We start from the raw sequence: 16,648 nt of genomic DNA, 5'->3' as shown, positions 1-16,648 counted from the left end.
CCCCCCCCCCTTTCTTAGGCGCACTTCTATACTTACAAAGATAAAGATAGTTTTAGAGAAGAAAACAGAGGGGCACACAGTTTGGAAGTGGAGAAGTTGCAAAAAGTTTCTTGATTTTGTGGAGGAAGGATGAAGGGACGGTTCAATTGTTGGAAGTGATGAAGATAAGGAACGGGAAAATAGGTAGTGACAGTGCGGCAGTGCACTTTTGCAAACAAATGACCACACGTAAGTAATGTCACACAAAAAAAAACACTTTTTGTTTTTGTGAAGGAAAAATGGAGATTGATGAGCATGAAAAAAAAAACGAAGACTAATGAACATTCTCTGTTTATGCAAATAAATAAATAAATAAATAATAATGTAAGTTGATTGGATTTTTGATAATTTTCAATTTTTCTTTGATAAAGTTGAAACATTCTTCTACAAGAGGTTTTGTAAAAATATAACCAAGTTATTTTTGAGTATCAACAAAGATTAATTCAACTTCCTTTTTATTAATATGATCACGAATGAAATGGTGCTTTATTTCAATGTGTTTGGATCTAGAATGTTGAATAGGATTTTTCGAAAGATTTATAGCACTAGCGTTATCACAGTAAATTGGAATACTTGAATAACTTATAGAAAAGTCGTCAAGTTGATTTTTTTATCCAGAAAACTTGAGAACAAAAGTTTGCAGTTGAGGCATATTCAGCTTCGGTTGTTGATAAAGCAATCATGTTTTGTTTTCTGCATGACCAGCTTATTAATGCTTCTCCAAGAAATTGACATGCTCCACTTGTTCTTTTTCGTTCAATTTTATCTCCCGCATAATTAGTATTGCAGTAGACTACCAGATCAAAATGAGAACATTTTCTATACCAAAGACCAAGATCAGTAGTACCAACGAGATATCTAAATATCATTTTTATAGCTGTTAAATGAGATTTCTTGGAGGTAGGTCTACTAGCATATTGAAATCTAGCACATAATCCTACTGCAAACACAATGGTAGGTCTACTAGCATTTAAATAAAGCAAATATACTATCATACCCCTATATTCTTTTTCATAAATAAATTTTCCATTTTCATCATTTTCATCATGGGAGTAGTCATGATTTTGACTTCATTCATTTTATATTTTGTTAAGAGACCTTTTATATATTTTTCTTGACATATAAAAATCCATTTTCATGTTGCTTAATTTGCAAGCCAAGAAAATACATAATTCTCCCATCATACTCATTTCCAATTTACTTTGCATGAGTTTTGAAAAAGAATCGCACATTTTCTCATTAGTTGAGCCAAAGATAATATCATCGATATACACTTGAACAATAAGTAAATCATTTTTATCAGTTTTCTTGAACAATGTAATGTCAATTTTTCCTCTAGAAAATCTATTTTTGATTAAAAATGAACTTAATCTTTCATACCAAGCTCTTGGTGCTTGTTTTAATCCATATAGAGCTTTGGTAAGTTTGAAAACATGATTTGATTTTGATTGATCTTCAAAACCGGGAGGTTGACGCACATAAACTTGTTCATTTAAAAAACCATTTAAGAATGCATTTTTATCATCCATTTGAAAAAGTTTGATAAGTTTATGAGAAGCATATGCAAGAAGAATTCGTATGGCTTCTAACCCTGCAACGTGATCAAAAGTTTCATCATAATCTATATCTTCTAACCTTGCTTTGTTTCTTACAACCTTACCTTCTTCATCTAGCTTGTTTCTGAATACCCATTTGTTCTTATGATGGTTTGATCTCGAGGATTTGGAACAAGATTCCAGACTTCACTCTTTTCAAATTGAAGAAGTTCTTCCTTCATTGCTTCAATCCAAGATTGATCAACTATGAATTCTTTCATTGATTTTTGTTTAATTTGACATCATCCTTGAATGACATTCTTGCTCTAATTCCATCAGTGGTATCTCCAATGATTTCATTTTGAGGATGACCACTAATCGTTCTCCGTCTTTTAGGAGTAGAATGAAACTAAGATTATTTATCAATATGAGTTTCCTGGGGAACATTCTGTTGTTGCTGCCCATAATGTTCTTCTTCTTCTTCTTCTTCTTCTTCTTCTTCTTCTTCTTCTTCTTCTTCTTCTTCTTCTTCTTCTTCTTCTTCTTCTTCTTCTTCTTCTTCTTCTTCTTCTTCTTCTTCTTCTTCTTCTTCTTCTTCTTCTTCTTCTTCTTCTTCTTCTTCTTCTTCTTCTTCTTCTTCTTCTTCTTCTTCTTCTTCTTCTTCTTCTTCTTCTTCTTCTTCTTCTTCTTCTTCTTCTTCTTCTTCTTCTTCTTCTTCTTCTTCTTCTTCTTCTTCTTCTTCTTCTTCTTCTTCTTCTTCTTCTTCTTCTTCTTCTTCTTCTTCTTCTTCTTCTTCTTCTTCTTCTTCTTCTTCTTCTTCTTCTTCTTCTTCTTCTTCTTCTTCTTCTTCTTCTTCTTCTTCTTCTTCTTCTTCTTCTTCTTCTTCTTCTTCTTCTTCTTCTTCTTCTTCTTCTTCTTCTTCTTCTTCTTCTTCTTCTTCTTCTTCTTCTTCTTCTTCTTCTTCTTCTATTTTACTCAAATCAAGATCATCAAATAATATATGCATGCTTATTTCAACGAATTTTGTTTTTAAATTGAAAACACGATACCCTTTAGAATCGGTTGAGTAACCCAATAATATAGCTTTGCCTGTTTTTGCATCAAACTTTCCAAGGTTTTCTTTGTTGTTCAAAATATAACAATGACATCCAAAAATGTGAAAATATGAGATGTTTGGCTTTCTGTTTTTCTAGATTTCATAAGGTGTTTTGTTGATATTTTTCTTACTGATACACAGTTTAGAATGTAGCATGAAGTATTGATAGCTTAAGCCAAAAAATACTTTTCAACATTAAACTCTTCCAAGATTGTTCTTGCCATTTTTTATAAGGTTCTATATTTTCTTTCAACAACTCCATTTTGTTGAGGAGTTCTTGCACAAAATAGATTATGAAAAATGCTAAGTTCATCAAAGAAGGTTTTAAAAGAGGCATTTGTGAATTCTCCACCATGATCATTTTTTTTTTAATTTTGTACCTTTTTACAAAAGATTTGGAAGACATCAAAAACATCATCTTTTTGTTTCAAAAAGAAAACCCGAGTGTACCTTGAGAAGTCATCAACAATAACAAAACCATATTTCATTCCTCCTAAACTTGTTGTTTTAATAGAGCCAAAAAGATCTATGTGAACTAGCTCAAGGATTCTATTTGTGGAAATGAAATCTTTTGAATGAAAAATACTTTTGACTTGCTTTCCTTTTGCACATGCTTCATATACTTTATCTTTATCAAAATTCAATTTAGGCAAGCCTCTAACAAGTTCTAATTTTGAAATTTTTGAAATTATTTTCATTGTTATATGACATATTTGCTTATGCCAAATCCATTTGTCTTATCGATTGACATAAAACATAATTCATCAGGTAGTTACTCAAGATATAGTACGTACATATTTTTCTTTCTTGTTCCAAAGAAAATAACTTCCCCATAATTTGTTTTTATGATTTCACATAGGTTAGGTTTGAAAATAACTTCAAAGCCATTGTCTCATAGTTTACTTATGCTTAAGAGATTATGTTTCAATCCTTCCACATATTGAACATCAGTTATTTGAACATAATTTTTCTTACCAATAGTCCCTTTACCTTTAATTTGAGCTTGATTATTGTTCCCGAAAGTGACAGAACCTCCACCTTTCTTGACAAAAGACATAGAACAGTTTTTATCACCTGTCATATGTCTTGAGCATCCATTGTCCAAGTACCAAGGCTTTTTCTTGACATCTTGAAATCCAACCTGCATAAGGTGTTATATTAACTTTAGGTACCCACTTGGTCTTGGGTCCTTGAGAGTTAGTCTTAAAGTTTAATTCCTTTTTCAAGTAGCAATTTGATTCAAAGTGGCCAATCTTGGAACAGTAGGAAAACCTTGTTGTTGGTCTTGGAAAAGGTTTAGAAAACTGAGTTTTAACTGGTTTTGGTAAAATTCCAGAAGATTCTCCTTTTGTCAAAATTTTTGGAGAAAGTTTTGTTCCAAAATGTTCTCCTTTTTTCAAACTTCTTGGAGAACGTTCTCCCTTTTTCAGGTTTGGAGAAAATTATGTTTTTATTCCAAAATGTTCTTTTTATTCCAAAACTATCTTGACTTTCAATTTTAAAATCTGTGAGCTGAGATTCTTTCAAATTTTGAATGATCTCTTTAAGTTTATCATTCATAACCTGAGTTTTCTCTTTCTCATCATTTTCTTTGCAAATTTGTTCTTTTAAAGAATTGCATTTTTGAATTAGAAAATTTGAATCATTTAGCAAATTATCAAATTCCTTTCCCATTTGTTCACATAGAGAGCAATGCTCAGATTTTGTTACCTCATCTTCTTCTACGTTTGCCATTAAGCATATGTTGGCCTCTTCTTTTTCTTACGTATCTGATTCTTCTGAATCGTCTTATGCAGCCAACAGTGATTTATTATTAAATGGAAATCTTTTTGGTGTTCTTTTACTTGATGGACATTCAGCTCTGTAATGTCTCAGTTTGTTACATCCAAAACAAGTGACTTGACTCTTATCAACATATGTTTTGGGATTTTCCTTTTTACTTGAGATTCCCTTTTTGATATGATATATTCTTTCATGATTCTTTGAATTTTTCTAGTAAGAAAAGCTATTTTTTCATCAGCATCTTCAGTTTCTTTTGAGTCATCATCTGTTTGTAATGGTGCACTTTCTTGAGATGTTTTCAAAACTATTGTTTTACCCTTTTTCATTGGTATGTATCATTGTAGCAGCATTTCATGTGCTCGTAATGTTCCAATTAGTTCCTCTGGTTCGTGTGCGTCAAGATTCTTGGTCTGGCTTATGGCTATCACCATTGGCCTCCATATTATTGGTAGACATCTCAGGATCTCTCTGACTCTATCTTGTACTGATATATTCTTTCATGATTCTTTGAATTTTTCTAGTAAGAAAAGCTATTTTTTCATCAGCATCCTCAGTTTCTTTTGAGTCATCATCTGTTTGTAATGGTGCACTTTCTTGAGATGTTTTCAAAGCTATTGTTTTACCCTTTTTCATTGGTATGTATCATTGTAGCAGCATTTCATGTGTTCGTAATGTTCCAATTAGTTCCTCTGGTTCGTGTGCGTCAAGATTCTTGGTCTGGCTTATGGCTATCACCATTGGTCTCCATATTATTGGTAGACATCTCATGATCTTTCTGACTCTATCTTGTACTGAGTATGCTTTCCCTAAGGAGCGCATTTCATTTACAATAGTTGTGAATCTTGAGTACATCTCATCAATAGTTTCTCCTTCATTCATTTCAAAGAGTTCAAACTTTCTTATGCATATATCAATCCCTGTTTCTTTCACATGGCTTGTTCCTTCGTGATGAGTTTGTAATGTGTCCCATACTTCTTTAGCAGCGCTGCATTCATCAACCCTTTCACTTTCTTCCCTACTTAAGGCACAAGATAAAAATAATTGAGCTTTTGAGTTTAAAAGTACGTTAGATTTTTCTTCTGATGTCCAATATGCTTATTTCTTTTCAGTAGAGGTTGAATCATTTTGGACGACTCTTGGTATGAAATCTCCATCTGTAATAATGCACCACATTCCTGTATCTTGTGATTTTAGAAACAGTTGCATCTTATTCTTCCAAAAGTAGTAATTTGTTCCATCAAAGTAAGGTGGTCTGTTTGAAAATCCTCCTTCAACAATGTATTTGGCTTTTGACATTTTTTCTTCTAGATCTTTTCTCTAGCACTGTTTAGGTGTTTAATCTTTAGAGACCGAGCTTTGATACCAATTGAAGTAGTAATGTCAATTTACAAGGAAATGGGGTTTAAATTTTAAATTCGCCTATTTAAAATTTTATGTTAAAAACTTAAGAAAATAACTCAAGATTGATCTTGGTTGTGAAAACAGAAAACGGAGAACGTTCTTGGTTAGTTAAAATCAACAATTTAACTTATCTATTTAACTTGATAATCAAAAAGACTGAAAGTAAATAGAGATAAGATAAGAGATATCACCCAACGATATATCCTGGTTCAACCAAATCGGACTACGCCCAGTCCTCACAATTGTGAGATTTTCCACTACTTGTTCAAATGAAGAACGTTCTTGGTTTTACACCATTAGTTCAGATCAACCTTAATCTATTATACGACAATTCCTTTCCACTCAGAACGGGATTCAATCAGGTCACTTATCAATCTCTAGAGAGGATTTTACACTTCACCTTTTAACTATAAAAGGATTTTCTACAAACTACTCAAACTATAATCAACACTTATAGTCTTGAGTTTACACAATAATGATTTAAAGTGTTTGGAAAAATTTGAGTAATCTCAACACTTGTTTGAGGTTAGATTCTTTACAAAATATTCAGTAAAATAATAACAAGAGATTTAAATATGAATAGCATTGATTCTTTTGATGGATGAGAAACTTTTGAGTGTATGAATGTCAGTAAATGATGAATTTCTTAGCACTTAAAGTTCTAATTTTTCCTTGAGCTTGGAGTTCCCTTTATAGGCTTCAAGGAGGTTCATGACAACTAATATGACCGTTGAAAAGGGTCCATTTGTCATGTGTTAGATTGTGAAAAAAAGTCAGATTTCAAACCAAGAATATTCTTGACTGAACATTCTTTGTTTTTATTTTTTCTGTCTTATGCAGAACTTCCAGATCTGATGCTTTCTTTGTCATCTTCTTTGTACGGTGTTCGAAGGTTGCTTTATCAAAAGTTTAGATGTCTCAAAGTCATGCTGAAGTTTCAGTTTCAAGAACGTTCTTGAGTTATAACTTAGAAGCTGACGAATGATCGTTCTTGAACATAGATAATGATATTTGTCATTTTTGCTTTGAGTCATGCCTTTTATTCTTTGATCTTTTGGAGTGTTTCTTTTGCTAATGTGGGAGCAGTACATTCCTTCTAGAGTACTGGAAATGCATTTGTAAATTGTAGGAGTTTTCCTTGCATTAACAAATGATTTGAACTTTCTTGATGAAATGAAAAACGTGGAGAGCGTTCTTGGTTTTCCAGAATCTTGTCAAGAACGTTCTAGGTTCTGGTTGTTCATTTTTTGCTTTTTTTGTAAACTGATTTTGCTTGCATTGCTTAGTACCTATCTTGGATTATCACACTAAAAAACATATGCTAAATTAACACATCATTTAAAATGATAATTAGAGTCTTAATTGATATTTGTTTGTTTACATGAAAACATTAATTGAGATTTTATCTTAACAACAATTTTTAATAGTATAAAAGATCTGGTGTTTGAAAAAAAATTCTTAGATTTTTAAAATAAGTCTTAATTGTTAAAAATGTTAGCTTGATTGAACCAACTCAAACCAACATATTCGGCATCTATTTTGGTTCGAATTTTTTGTGAAAAAATTGTAAAAGTTCAACAAAATTAACTATATTTTTTGTTCTAATGTTTTGAACCAAACCGATGTATTACACTTATAGCTCAATCTCTCCAAAATTTTTGTAACTTCTCTTTATAATTTCTCTCTTTCTCTCTCTTTGGTTGGTTTTTAGTTTTTTGTGTGTGTGCTTACAATACAAATTAACAATTTAAAATTTTAATTTATAATAAAATATTATATTTAATTTTTTTAAAATTTGGCCCCTCAAAAATGATATTCAATCTTTGTTGCCATTGCCTACTTCAACAGCTGGCCCAAGCCCATTGGAAAGATTAACTTTTTTTTTTTTTTTTTTTTAATTTTTATTCTTTCGTTCTCTTTCTATATTGCTCGGTGTGGATTCTATTTGGAGAGTAACCCACACCACATCAAATATTATTTATTTACTTTTAAACAACAAATATTAATGGACCAATTATGAGTCCTACTCATACTCATTATATTTAAATTATGAATCTAAACCCACAAACTTGACCCGCTCCAAAAATTTGTTAATTTTTTTTTTGTTAATATAGTTATATCTTTTATATATTGATCTAGAAATATTTCAATTAATTTCAAGTGTTAAAATTATAAAATTAATCAAAGCGTTGAAATCTTTATGATTACAGAGATATTTTATAAAATATTATGAAGAATTAATTTATATAAATTTAGCGTAAATTTTACTTACACTTTCAATCGATGATAACTATTATATCATTCAAAATATTTATCTTTAATAGTAATTATTTTTAAAGTCAAATTATGATTTATTAACATATAAAACTTTTAAAATTAATGATATATGAAAATTAATTTTTTATCATAATAAAGTGATATAATAAAGATCGAAGAATAAATGAATGTGTAATTTTAATACAAAATATTATTTTTATTTTTTCAACATAATATTAATTACTTTCTTTCAGTGACAACTTTTATGTCAAAAAAATATGACAATTTTATAAAAAATTTACATTTGTTAATTAATTTATTATTTTACATTAAAAAAACTATTTATTTTTTTTATTAACTTTAAACAATATGCACATAAATATATTAATATTAGTGACGAATCGTCTGAGAAAACTTTAATTCAAAATCTAACTAATATAATTTTTTTTTTATTAAACTTTCCTTATCTTTTAACTAAACTTTAAATTACTAAATCTTATTTATCTAAATATGGCAAACAAACATATATAGAAAAAGAAAAATACCAAAAAAAAAAAGGGAATGGATTCCAGCAAATTCAGTGTAAACAACATTAAATTGAGTCAAAAATAAAAAATAAAAAATAAAAAATAAAAAACTGAATTAAATGGAACATTCATTGAATTGAAAGGAATAAAAATTAGGAAAAATCTCACAGACCAAATTAAAAATGTTTAAATTTTATCATTTATGTAAATAATCTTTTAAATGTAAACATTAACAGTCGTTTTCATTTTTTATAAAAAGTATTACTAATTTTATAAAAATAAGAAAATAAAATATATATCTGATACCGATATTAAATTAACATATAGACTAACTCACAAATTATTATTTACAAAAAGTATGTGAATATATTTTTTTAATGATTTTTAGTCAAATAACTCACACTCAAATAGTAGTTAAAATATTTTGTCTTGGAACTGAAAATTGAAGGTGTGTATTTTCATTCCCAAAACAGCGCAGCTTTTTTCCTCCAAAAACTCCGAACAAAAAACATCAAAAGTTGTTAAACAGACTTAACCAATCAATCATTTCCACATTACAAATTACAAATTCTTGGTGCAATACTTTTCTTCTATCATCAATCAACGTAACAAAGCAACTAGGAATGATATTTTGTTCTTGTTGACAAATAGTTGATCAACCAAATGGCCCAATCCTTCGGTCAGACTGAGATTAATTGGGACAAGTATATTCTTCTCTTCCTTTAACTTTTTTTTTTAATTTGCATTTCTGAATGGTACTGTTGCTTGATTATCTTTTCTTATGTTTGTTGCATTTCATGATATCAATTATTCGGATAAAAATTGATACTTTATAATAGCCCTTTTACTTTTTAAATATGATGATTATTAGGGATTTCTGGTTAGGGAAATCAGCAGAAGGGTAAGTTGTTGATAGGGGAGAAATAGATGAAGCTGATATATTTCTTAATTTTTTAGCTTAACTCTCTGGTTTCTAGGGCAAAGGACTCTGGTAAAATTTGGAGTTTGGTAAGTAAAGTTTGACTAAAGATTGTTCTGGCTAGGGTTTCAACTCGAGTTTTTCTGATCGATTTGACTTTCCGTGAAAGTCATTAACTACTTGAGATCAATCACTTGGTTAAATTTTTCAATTATATAGGAAATATGATAGGAACTCCTGAAAAAGTTGAGATTGTTTTGTTAATGGATATTCAAGGTGATTGATTGCATTGTGTTGCTTTGAATTATTGATTCTATTAAGTAAGTTTTTGCTACGTTTTTAAGATGCCTTTCTTGAATTTGTGTATATTCTATCTTCTATTAGTGGATTCTAGTTTTTTATGAAGATTTAAGCTATCTTGCTCTTGAATTCAATTTGTATTATTAATATTTAGCTTAGGGATATTGTGACTCTTTGAGCTCATGGTATTATGATTAAGGCTTGTTTGGGTAAGCAACTTAATTAAGCGCTTATAGCATAAATACTTATCATATAAGTGCTTATTTATAATCTATTTCTATAGCAAAAGATACAGTGAAGTCGAACTATTTTCATATAAATTATAAGCTGTTTTTATAAGCTATCTTGAGAGATTATGGAAATAAGCTGAAAATTGTTAATGAATATGTCATAAATTGTTTCCATAAGCTCCCTCAAACAGTTTCGCAAGTGCTTATCTAGTCGATCAGTTCAAATAGGCCAATCCAAACAATGCCCTAAATTTGCATCTACAAGGTTTGCATCCTAATTAAGTTCACTCAATTCTGCAGGCTAGATAAAACTAAGTTCTATGTCGTTGGAGCTGGACTCTTCACTGGTGTTACAGTTGCACTTTACCCGGTTTCAGTTGTGAAAACTAGGCTTCAAGTTGCAACAAAGGATGCTGTAGAGAGAAGTGCCTATTCTGTTGCTAAAGGATTACTTAAAACAGATGGCATCCCTGGTTTGTATCGAGGGTTTGGCACGGTTATTGCCGGTGCAATACCGGCCAGAATCATATTCCTCTCTGCTCTAGAGATTACAAAGGTGTCTACCTTTAACATGCTGCAACCATTCGGACTATCAGAAACTACTCAGGCTGCCTTGGCAAATGGAGTTGCAGGCATGACATCGTCACTTGTCGCTCAATCTGTGTTTGTACCAATTGATGTGGTACGAAAATCTAATTCCAGTTGATATGGATATTGCGGTACATTCAGTGCATCTGCTCTGAATCTTAATCAAGTTTTTTAGTCAGCTTATCAATCTTTGATGTTTATTTTTTACTGTTGCAAGTACTGAAATTTGGAATTTGTTTGCTGATTTTCATGATATGTGCTGCGATCTAACTTAAGTGTTTATTGTTCTCATTTTGTTTATGAATTCTAAATTGATATTAAAATTTATTTTAAACATTGTGCTGCATTTGTATTGTTCACTCTGACTATATGGATGGTGCTTTTATTTTATGTAGTTGGGAGTTGGACTTAGGATGTGGAAAGAATTCGGATTCCCTACAGTTAAGGGATCCTGCATTCACACAAATGGGACATTGATGGCCATTTGGTCGAGATTAGACGGTCTAGAAAAATGAAGATTTTTCTTTTTATTTGTAATTCAAAATACTGAGCTTGGATCTGGACCGTCCGATCTTGATCGAACCATCACTGATGACCCGACTGCGAGTGATCCTCGGTTGCAAGGACTCCAGTCCGATGTAGAACACATACTTATTACTTCAAATGCTATGGTTGACTCTGTAGTCTATAATGCTTAAATATCAGAAAATTTTATGTGGAAGAAGGATGGAAAGTCAGGTTATGCAATGATGTGTTAGGTCTGCAGACTTGTGATGTATTGAATTGGAACATGATGTGAGATTTTACATATATCAACATTTTCAGTTAATTTGTGCTATTAATGTCTTTTTTCTTTGTGATAATGTTCAAGTGATGCTTCATTTTAAGGGTGCCATCGACATATACTTAGATATATAAGAACAATCATTTTTAATTTTTGTTATTCCTTTTATGTTATCTCATTTTGTTTTAGTTTTTGTTGTTTCTTTTTAAATGTGAAGAAGTTTCTTATCCTATTAATTTGTTCCAATTTTTTTATTGCTGATAAAATTTTATTCTTCCACAACAATTTGGCTAACTCTAATCTCTAATTCTCATTGGATGATATTCAGGTTAGCCAAAAAATGATGGTGCAAGGATACTCAGGCCATGCCCGATATAGCGGGGGTATGGATGTGGCTCGTAAGATTTTAAGGTCTGATGGCATTCGAGGATTGTATCGAGGATTCGGTCTTTCTGCTCTTACTTATTCGCCTTCTAGCGCGGTATGGTGGGCAAGTTACGGTTCAAGTCAACGGTTCATTTGGAGGTAAGACATTGGTAATGCTTGTATTTCATATCTTAATATCGAGTCGATGCTGACTTGTTGCATTACCTTTTCAGTTATTTTTTGTTTTTTTATCAATTGTCAAATGATAGTAACTCTAAAATTATCGCTATTCTGTCGGATTGCTTACTTACTAAGGGCCTCTCCCTCTGTCTGCTCAGCTTTCTATAGGAGGATAGCGGTCTGTCTGCTTTTATCAATGTTTTTATCTAGAACTATGTTTAATATTTGATATCAGACCTTGCAACTGATCTCTCTCTCTCTCTCTGTCTCTCTCTCCCACACACACACACACTGAAAGAGTTGCTTTGATGTAACTTTCCATGATCAAGGCACTACCTTGGTGTCGACTTTCTTTAAATAATGAAGATTTTGATTAGAGATTCATAAAATGAAACCTTAAAAGTTTTCATTTTAAAGTTGAGTTGTAACTGTTTTTTTTGCTATGCCGCGATTAGTATGAGTGTGTTGATAATGTTCACATGGTATCTTCTATACAACGGTTATTTATGTTTTATACATTAGTTTCAAACAGCTTATAGGTCTTTCATATAAGTTAGACTTATGTGCATGTGTTGTGTTTCAAATTTTCAATGACATTGCAAAGCTGTCGAAGCACTAGTATAGGGGATTGCTTAAATCGGATAAATGTTCTTAATGTTAGATTGGTCAGATTAGTGTACTTTATTCACTCTATAAGGATCGAATTACACGTTGAAATATGGGATGCCGTAACTGCATCTGCATGCATGTAGGGTAATGAATTTTAAACTTGTATGGTTTTACACGTTGAAATATGTGATGCTGCATCTGCATTTGCATAAAACTTAAGATTTCCTTTTTTCACAAAAGTTAACATCGTGGTAACTTTTATTAATAATAGGGTAATCAATTTTTTTTATGTGCTTGCCATTATTTTGTTTCTGCATTGTTATGCAAACTTTCTAATATTCAAGACAATTTAAAACTATTTGTATGAACAGATTCTTAGACCAAGGTGGAAATGATGGAGACACTCCTAGTGTGCAGAAGATTGTGTTAGTTCAAGCTGCGGGAGGGATAATTGCCGGTGCATCTGCTTCCTGCATTACAACCCCATTGGACACTATCAAGACACGGTTACAGGTTTGCACAACCTCGTTTTGTTTTCTCTTGTTCGTTCATTGTCCTTGGTGATCGTTATTGTGCATGCTACTTCTTTTTTTTTTTGTTATTACTTATAACTTTCTTATGGAATTTCGGAAGTGGCGATTGGCTACAACCCCACTGGATAGTATCAACATCTTACCCTTTCTTAAACTCAACAGATGTTTTTCCCTTTGTATGAAGCTTCTATTGCTTCATTAATCTTATATGAATCAAAGTATCATTATGCTCTCTTCCTCCGCAACATGATATTGGAGCGATACTCTACTCCATGACAGCATGGCCTAATCTCATCATTATTCAACTTCCAAATTCCCAAAAACCATAAGCAGAAAAGTCTACTTTAATATTGTTGGAAATTATAATATAAAACAATTGAAGTGTTTTCACCTTAGAAGCAAGAGCTTAAGCTTTTGGGATAGTTGATTCATGACATAGTATCACGCTCAAAGCTGATAGGGCTCGTGCATTGCATGAGGGGACATGTTTGAAGTAAATTAATGTAAAACCATTCATATGTTATCACCTAACAGTTTAAGCTTTCAGGAGATTTAGTTCGTGACCATATCATGGTCTATTTTTCCTTTATCTTGAAATCATTCCATCACTTGAATCCAACTTCTTTATTCTCCTTTTACTTTAGGTGTCAGGTTTGTGTTTAGAAAAACAATTTTTGATTCTTTCTTTGTTACTCCCACACAAGCTGCATTGAGCTTGGTTTTTCTCTGGCTCTTTTTTTTTTGCACGTCACTTTTCATGAATCTTCTCTCATCTTCTCTCTTTTCCTTTCTGTTCATGTTCTTACTGTCATTCTAAGGATCTGTTTGGATTGACTTATTGAGCTTATCTACTGAAATAAACACTTGCGACACTATTTGGGAGAGCTTATTGAAACTACTTGTGACATGTCTTTAAGCTGTTTTCAGCTTATTTCCATAAGCTCTTCAAGACAGCTTATAAAAATAGTCTGACTATACATTTTATCTTTTATTATAGAAACAAGTTATACATAAGCGTTTATATGATAAGCGTCGTTTATGCTTTAAGCCAGTATTGTTAAATTGCGGCCATGGCGGAATGGCATGGCAGATTTTTTGACAACCACTATAGCTAATTTGTAAAGGGATGGCCGTAATGGCGTGTTTTCCTGCATCCTCCATATTCTGTCATCCCCTATCGACAATGTTGCTATAAGCACTTAGTTAAGCTGTTTATCCGAATAGGGCTTAAGTGTAGAACTTGGTTTGTAAAGATGAAGAGGTTATAATAAACTTGGCTTCGATTACTTACATATTTGCTTCATTGGACAATTATGGTGATGTTAGATTGTGACCATACTGTCCAAAAGAAAAGAGCGAAAAGAAATAACATTTCATGAATACTGTGTTGTTGTGTTTTACTTAATTATTGACATTTTATCATCCTGATTTATTACTGCTTATTTAATTTATTCTAACTGGATAGTTCTGCACTCCAGGTGATGGGACATGATAGTAGAAGCTCTATAAAACAAGTTACTAAAGATTTAATCAGTGAAGATGGTTGGAAAGGACTCTATAGAGGGTTTGGTCCAAGATTTTTTAGCATGTCAGCATGGGGAACTTCAATGATATTGACTTATGAGTATCTGAGTAAGATCTCTTCCTCTTTTGCATTATATTCTCTTTTTGTGTATCTTCACTTGTGCTTTTGTTTATGCTGTTTGTTTGTGTTTCACATTTATTAGAGAAACAACAGGGGTAAAATTAAACCCCCAGGCCCCCCTACCCATCCTTCTGATTGTTTGAATGACTGTTAGATTTTTTGTATGTGCTTATTGAAGCACGGCACTTCAAATTGAATGTATGTCTGATGTCCGACACCGATACATGTGATTACATTCAATTACTTTCATTTTCTCAAATTATTATGAGGGTTGACATGTCATTGTGCTAGTGTCGTATCTAATATCTATTTTTCGGCTAGTGCTTCATAGATAGTGATAGTGACACATCACCCCTTTATCACAAATTGTTTAGTAATGTCACCCAGTCCATGTCCACAAACTATTTTTAATGTCCTCTTGAATGTATTTATCTCCTTTTCTTTTCCTTTTACAATTCTGAGGTATGCCTAAATGTCACTTATTCCTCTTCTATTTTGCAAACAAACACTAATGCCCTTATTTTTTTAGAAAATTTGCACTTGCATTCGCATAGGTACATTTAAATGACACACAAACCCTCTAACTTATAAAATATAGGAAAGTGAGTGTCATTTTACAAAATTGATGAGGCATATCTGTCATATGACATATATCAAGGGAGGTGAAAAGCAATTCCGCTTTTCTCATTCGCGCATTTCGTTTTTCCTTTTCCTCTTTTTCTTCTGTCTCTTCTCTTTAGAGACTATGCTATGACTAACCGTCTAATCTTATCGGTGGTTCTCTTCCAAGTAGTAAATACTAAAAGTTACATTTTGTAAAAAAAATAACAAAAGTTACAAAATTTTATGCAGTTATTTAAAAAATTTCAATTACTTTGATTGGGTAAAGAAGGATAAAATTGTAAATTAAATAATTTAAATAAAGGATAAAATTATAAGAAAAATGGCTACTCCAAAATTGAGTATTCCTTTTATATATAAGTATAATATAGAAGATTACGACTTGCGTTTTTCAATTGGGCTTTTGTTCTCATATTGTTATTGACTATTAAGCATACAAATAAATATGCAAATTTTGAATGCTAATGTATCATGGTAGCTTTTCTCTTTGTTTATATCTATCTATCTTATCCTAAACATTTTTTTTCCTTTGCTCAGAACGGTTATGCACCAAAGACGAATAGATGCAATTGGTCTGCCAGCTTTTCTTCAATTGATTGATTAAGCCATGATTAGGGTGGTAATGTTGTTGTAGAATTACACAAAAGCTTTAACCCTACACCTTCAACACTGTAGTTTCTGTTTGACATTTATCAGTTTTGACTGGAGGGTTAAAATTTTAAGCAGCAAAGCTGTTCTAACAGATTATTCTCAAAATAATTGCTGGTTATACTAGGAATTTTATAGTTTCATTCTTTAATGATTAGATTGGATTTTTTGTAATGCTTTTTTAGCATTGATGTGGATTATGTATCATGAAAGGGAATGAAATAGATTGCAATTACATGTAGTCTATTGCATTGATATGTTATGAATAAATTTGAAACTATTGCAGACAGGAGAAGTTATTGCAGAAGTTTTTGTTTACATATGAAAGATTTGTTATTTCTAAAGTTGAGAATGAAAGCCACTTTAAGAACTATGTTTATGTTCTCAAATTACATTTTGGGCTTAAAGTTGTTAGAGTATTTAAGAACTCTATTCATATAGTCCTTTTCAGTCTGCTGTAGGGAACATGTCATGTTCTTAACTTTTTGTTTTTAAACGGCCAAAATCATTAATTAGTTGTTATGTTGATATTTTTTCTTCTATCGGTTTGAACCCGAGTTCTCCAAATCTTTAACCCTTAGCTTTAATC

At 31.4% G+C, this 16,648-nt stretch overlaps 1 protein-coding gene across 1 annotated transcript; it reads left to right on the top strand.

The window, feature by feature from the left end:
- The first annotated feature begins 9,067 nt into the window (after nt 1-9,067).
- On the top strand, nt 9,068-16,348 carry LOC101508730 (uncharacterized). The gene is made up of 6 exons (XM_004491833.4): nt 9,068-9,340; nt 10,386-10,767; nt 11,786-11,982; nt 12,984-13,125; nt 14,624-14,777; nt 15,949-16,348. Exons 1-6 carry the CDS (start codon nt 9,300-9,302, stop codon nt 15,972-15,974), a joined length of 942 nt encoding a protein of 313 aa, XP_004491890.1. The 5' UTR covers nt 9,068-9,299; the 3' UTR covers nt 15,975-16,348.
- The last annotated feature ends 300 nt before the right edge of the window (nt 16,349-16,648 follow it).

Source organism: Cicer arietinum, chromosome 3 (assembly GCF_000331145.2).
Source record: "Cicer arietinum cultivar CDC Frontier isolate Library 1 chromosome 3, Cicar.CDCFrontier_v2.0, whole genome shotgun sequence".
In the NCBI taxonomy this organism is placed as follows: domain Eukaryota; kingdom Viridiplantae; phylum Streptophyta; class Magnoliopsida; order Fabales; family Fabaceae; genus Cicer; species Cicer arietinum.
The sequence above is the reverse complement of the archived record's forward strand: the minus strand, read 5'-3'. Positions and strand labels throughout refer to the sequence as shown.

Coding starts and splice junctions, on each gene's coding strand:
- LOC101508730 (XM_004491833.4), top strand. CDS start 9,300: ATGGCCCAATCCTTCGGTCAGACTGAGATTAATTGGGACAA. Junction 10,768..11,785: donor TGTTTGTACCAATTGATGTG/GTACGAAAATCT, acceptor GATGATATTCAG/GTTAGCCAAAAAATGATGGT. Junction 13,126..14,623: donor CTATCAAGACACGGTTACAG/GTTTGCACAACC, acceptor TCTGCACTCCAG/GTGATGGGACATGATAGTAG.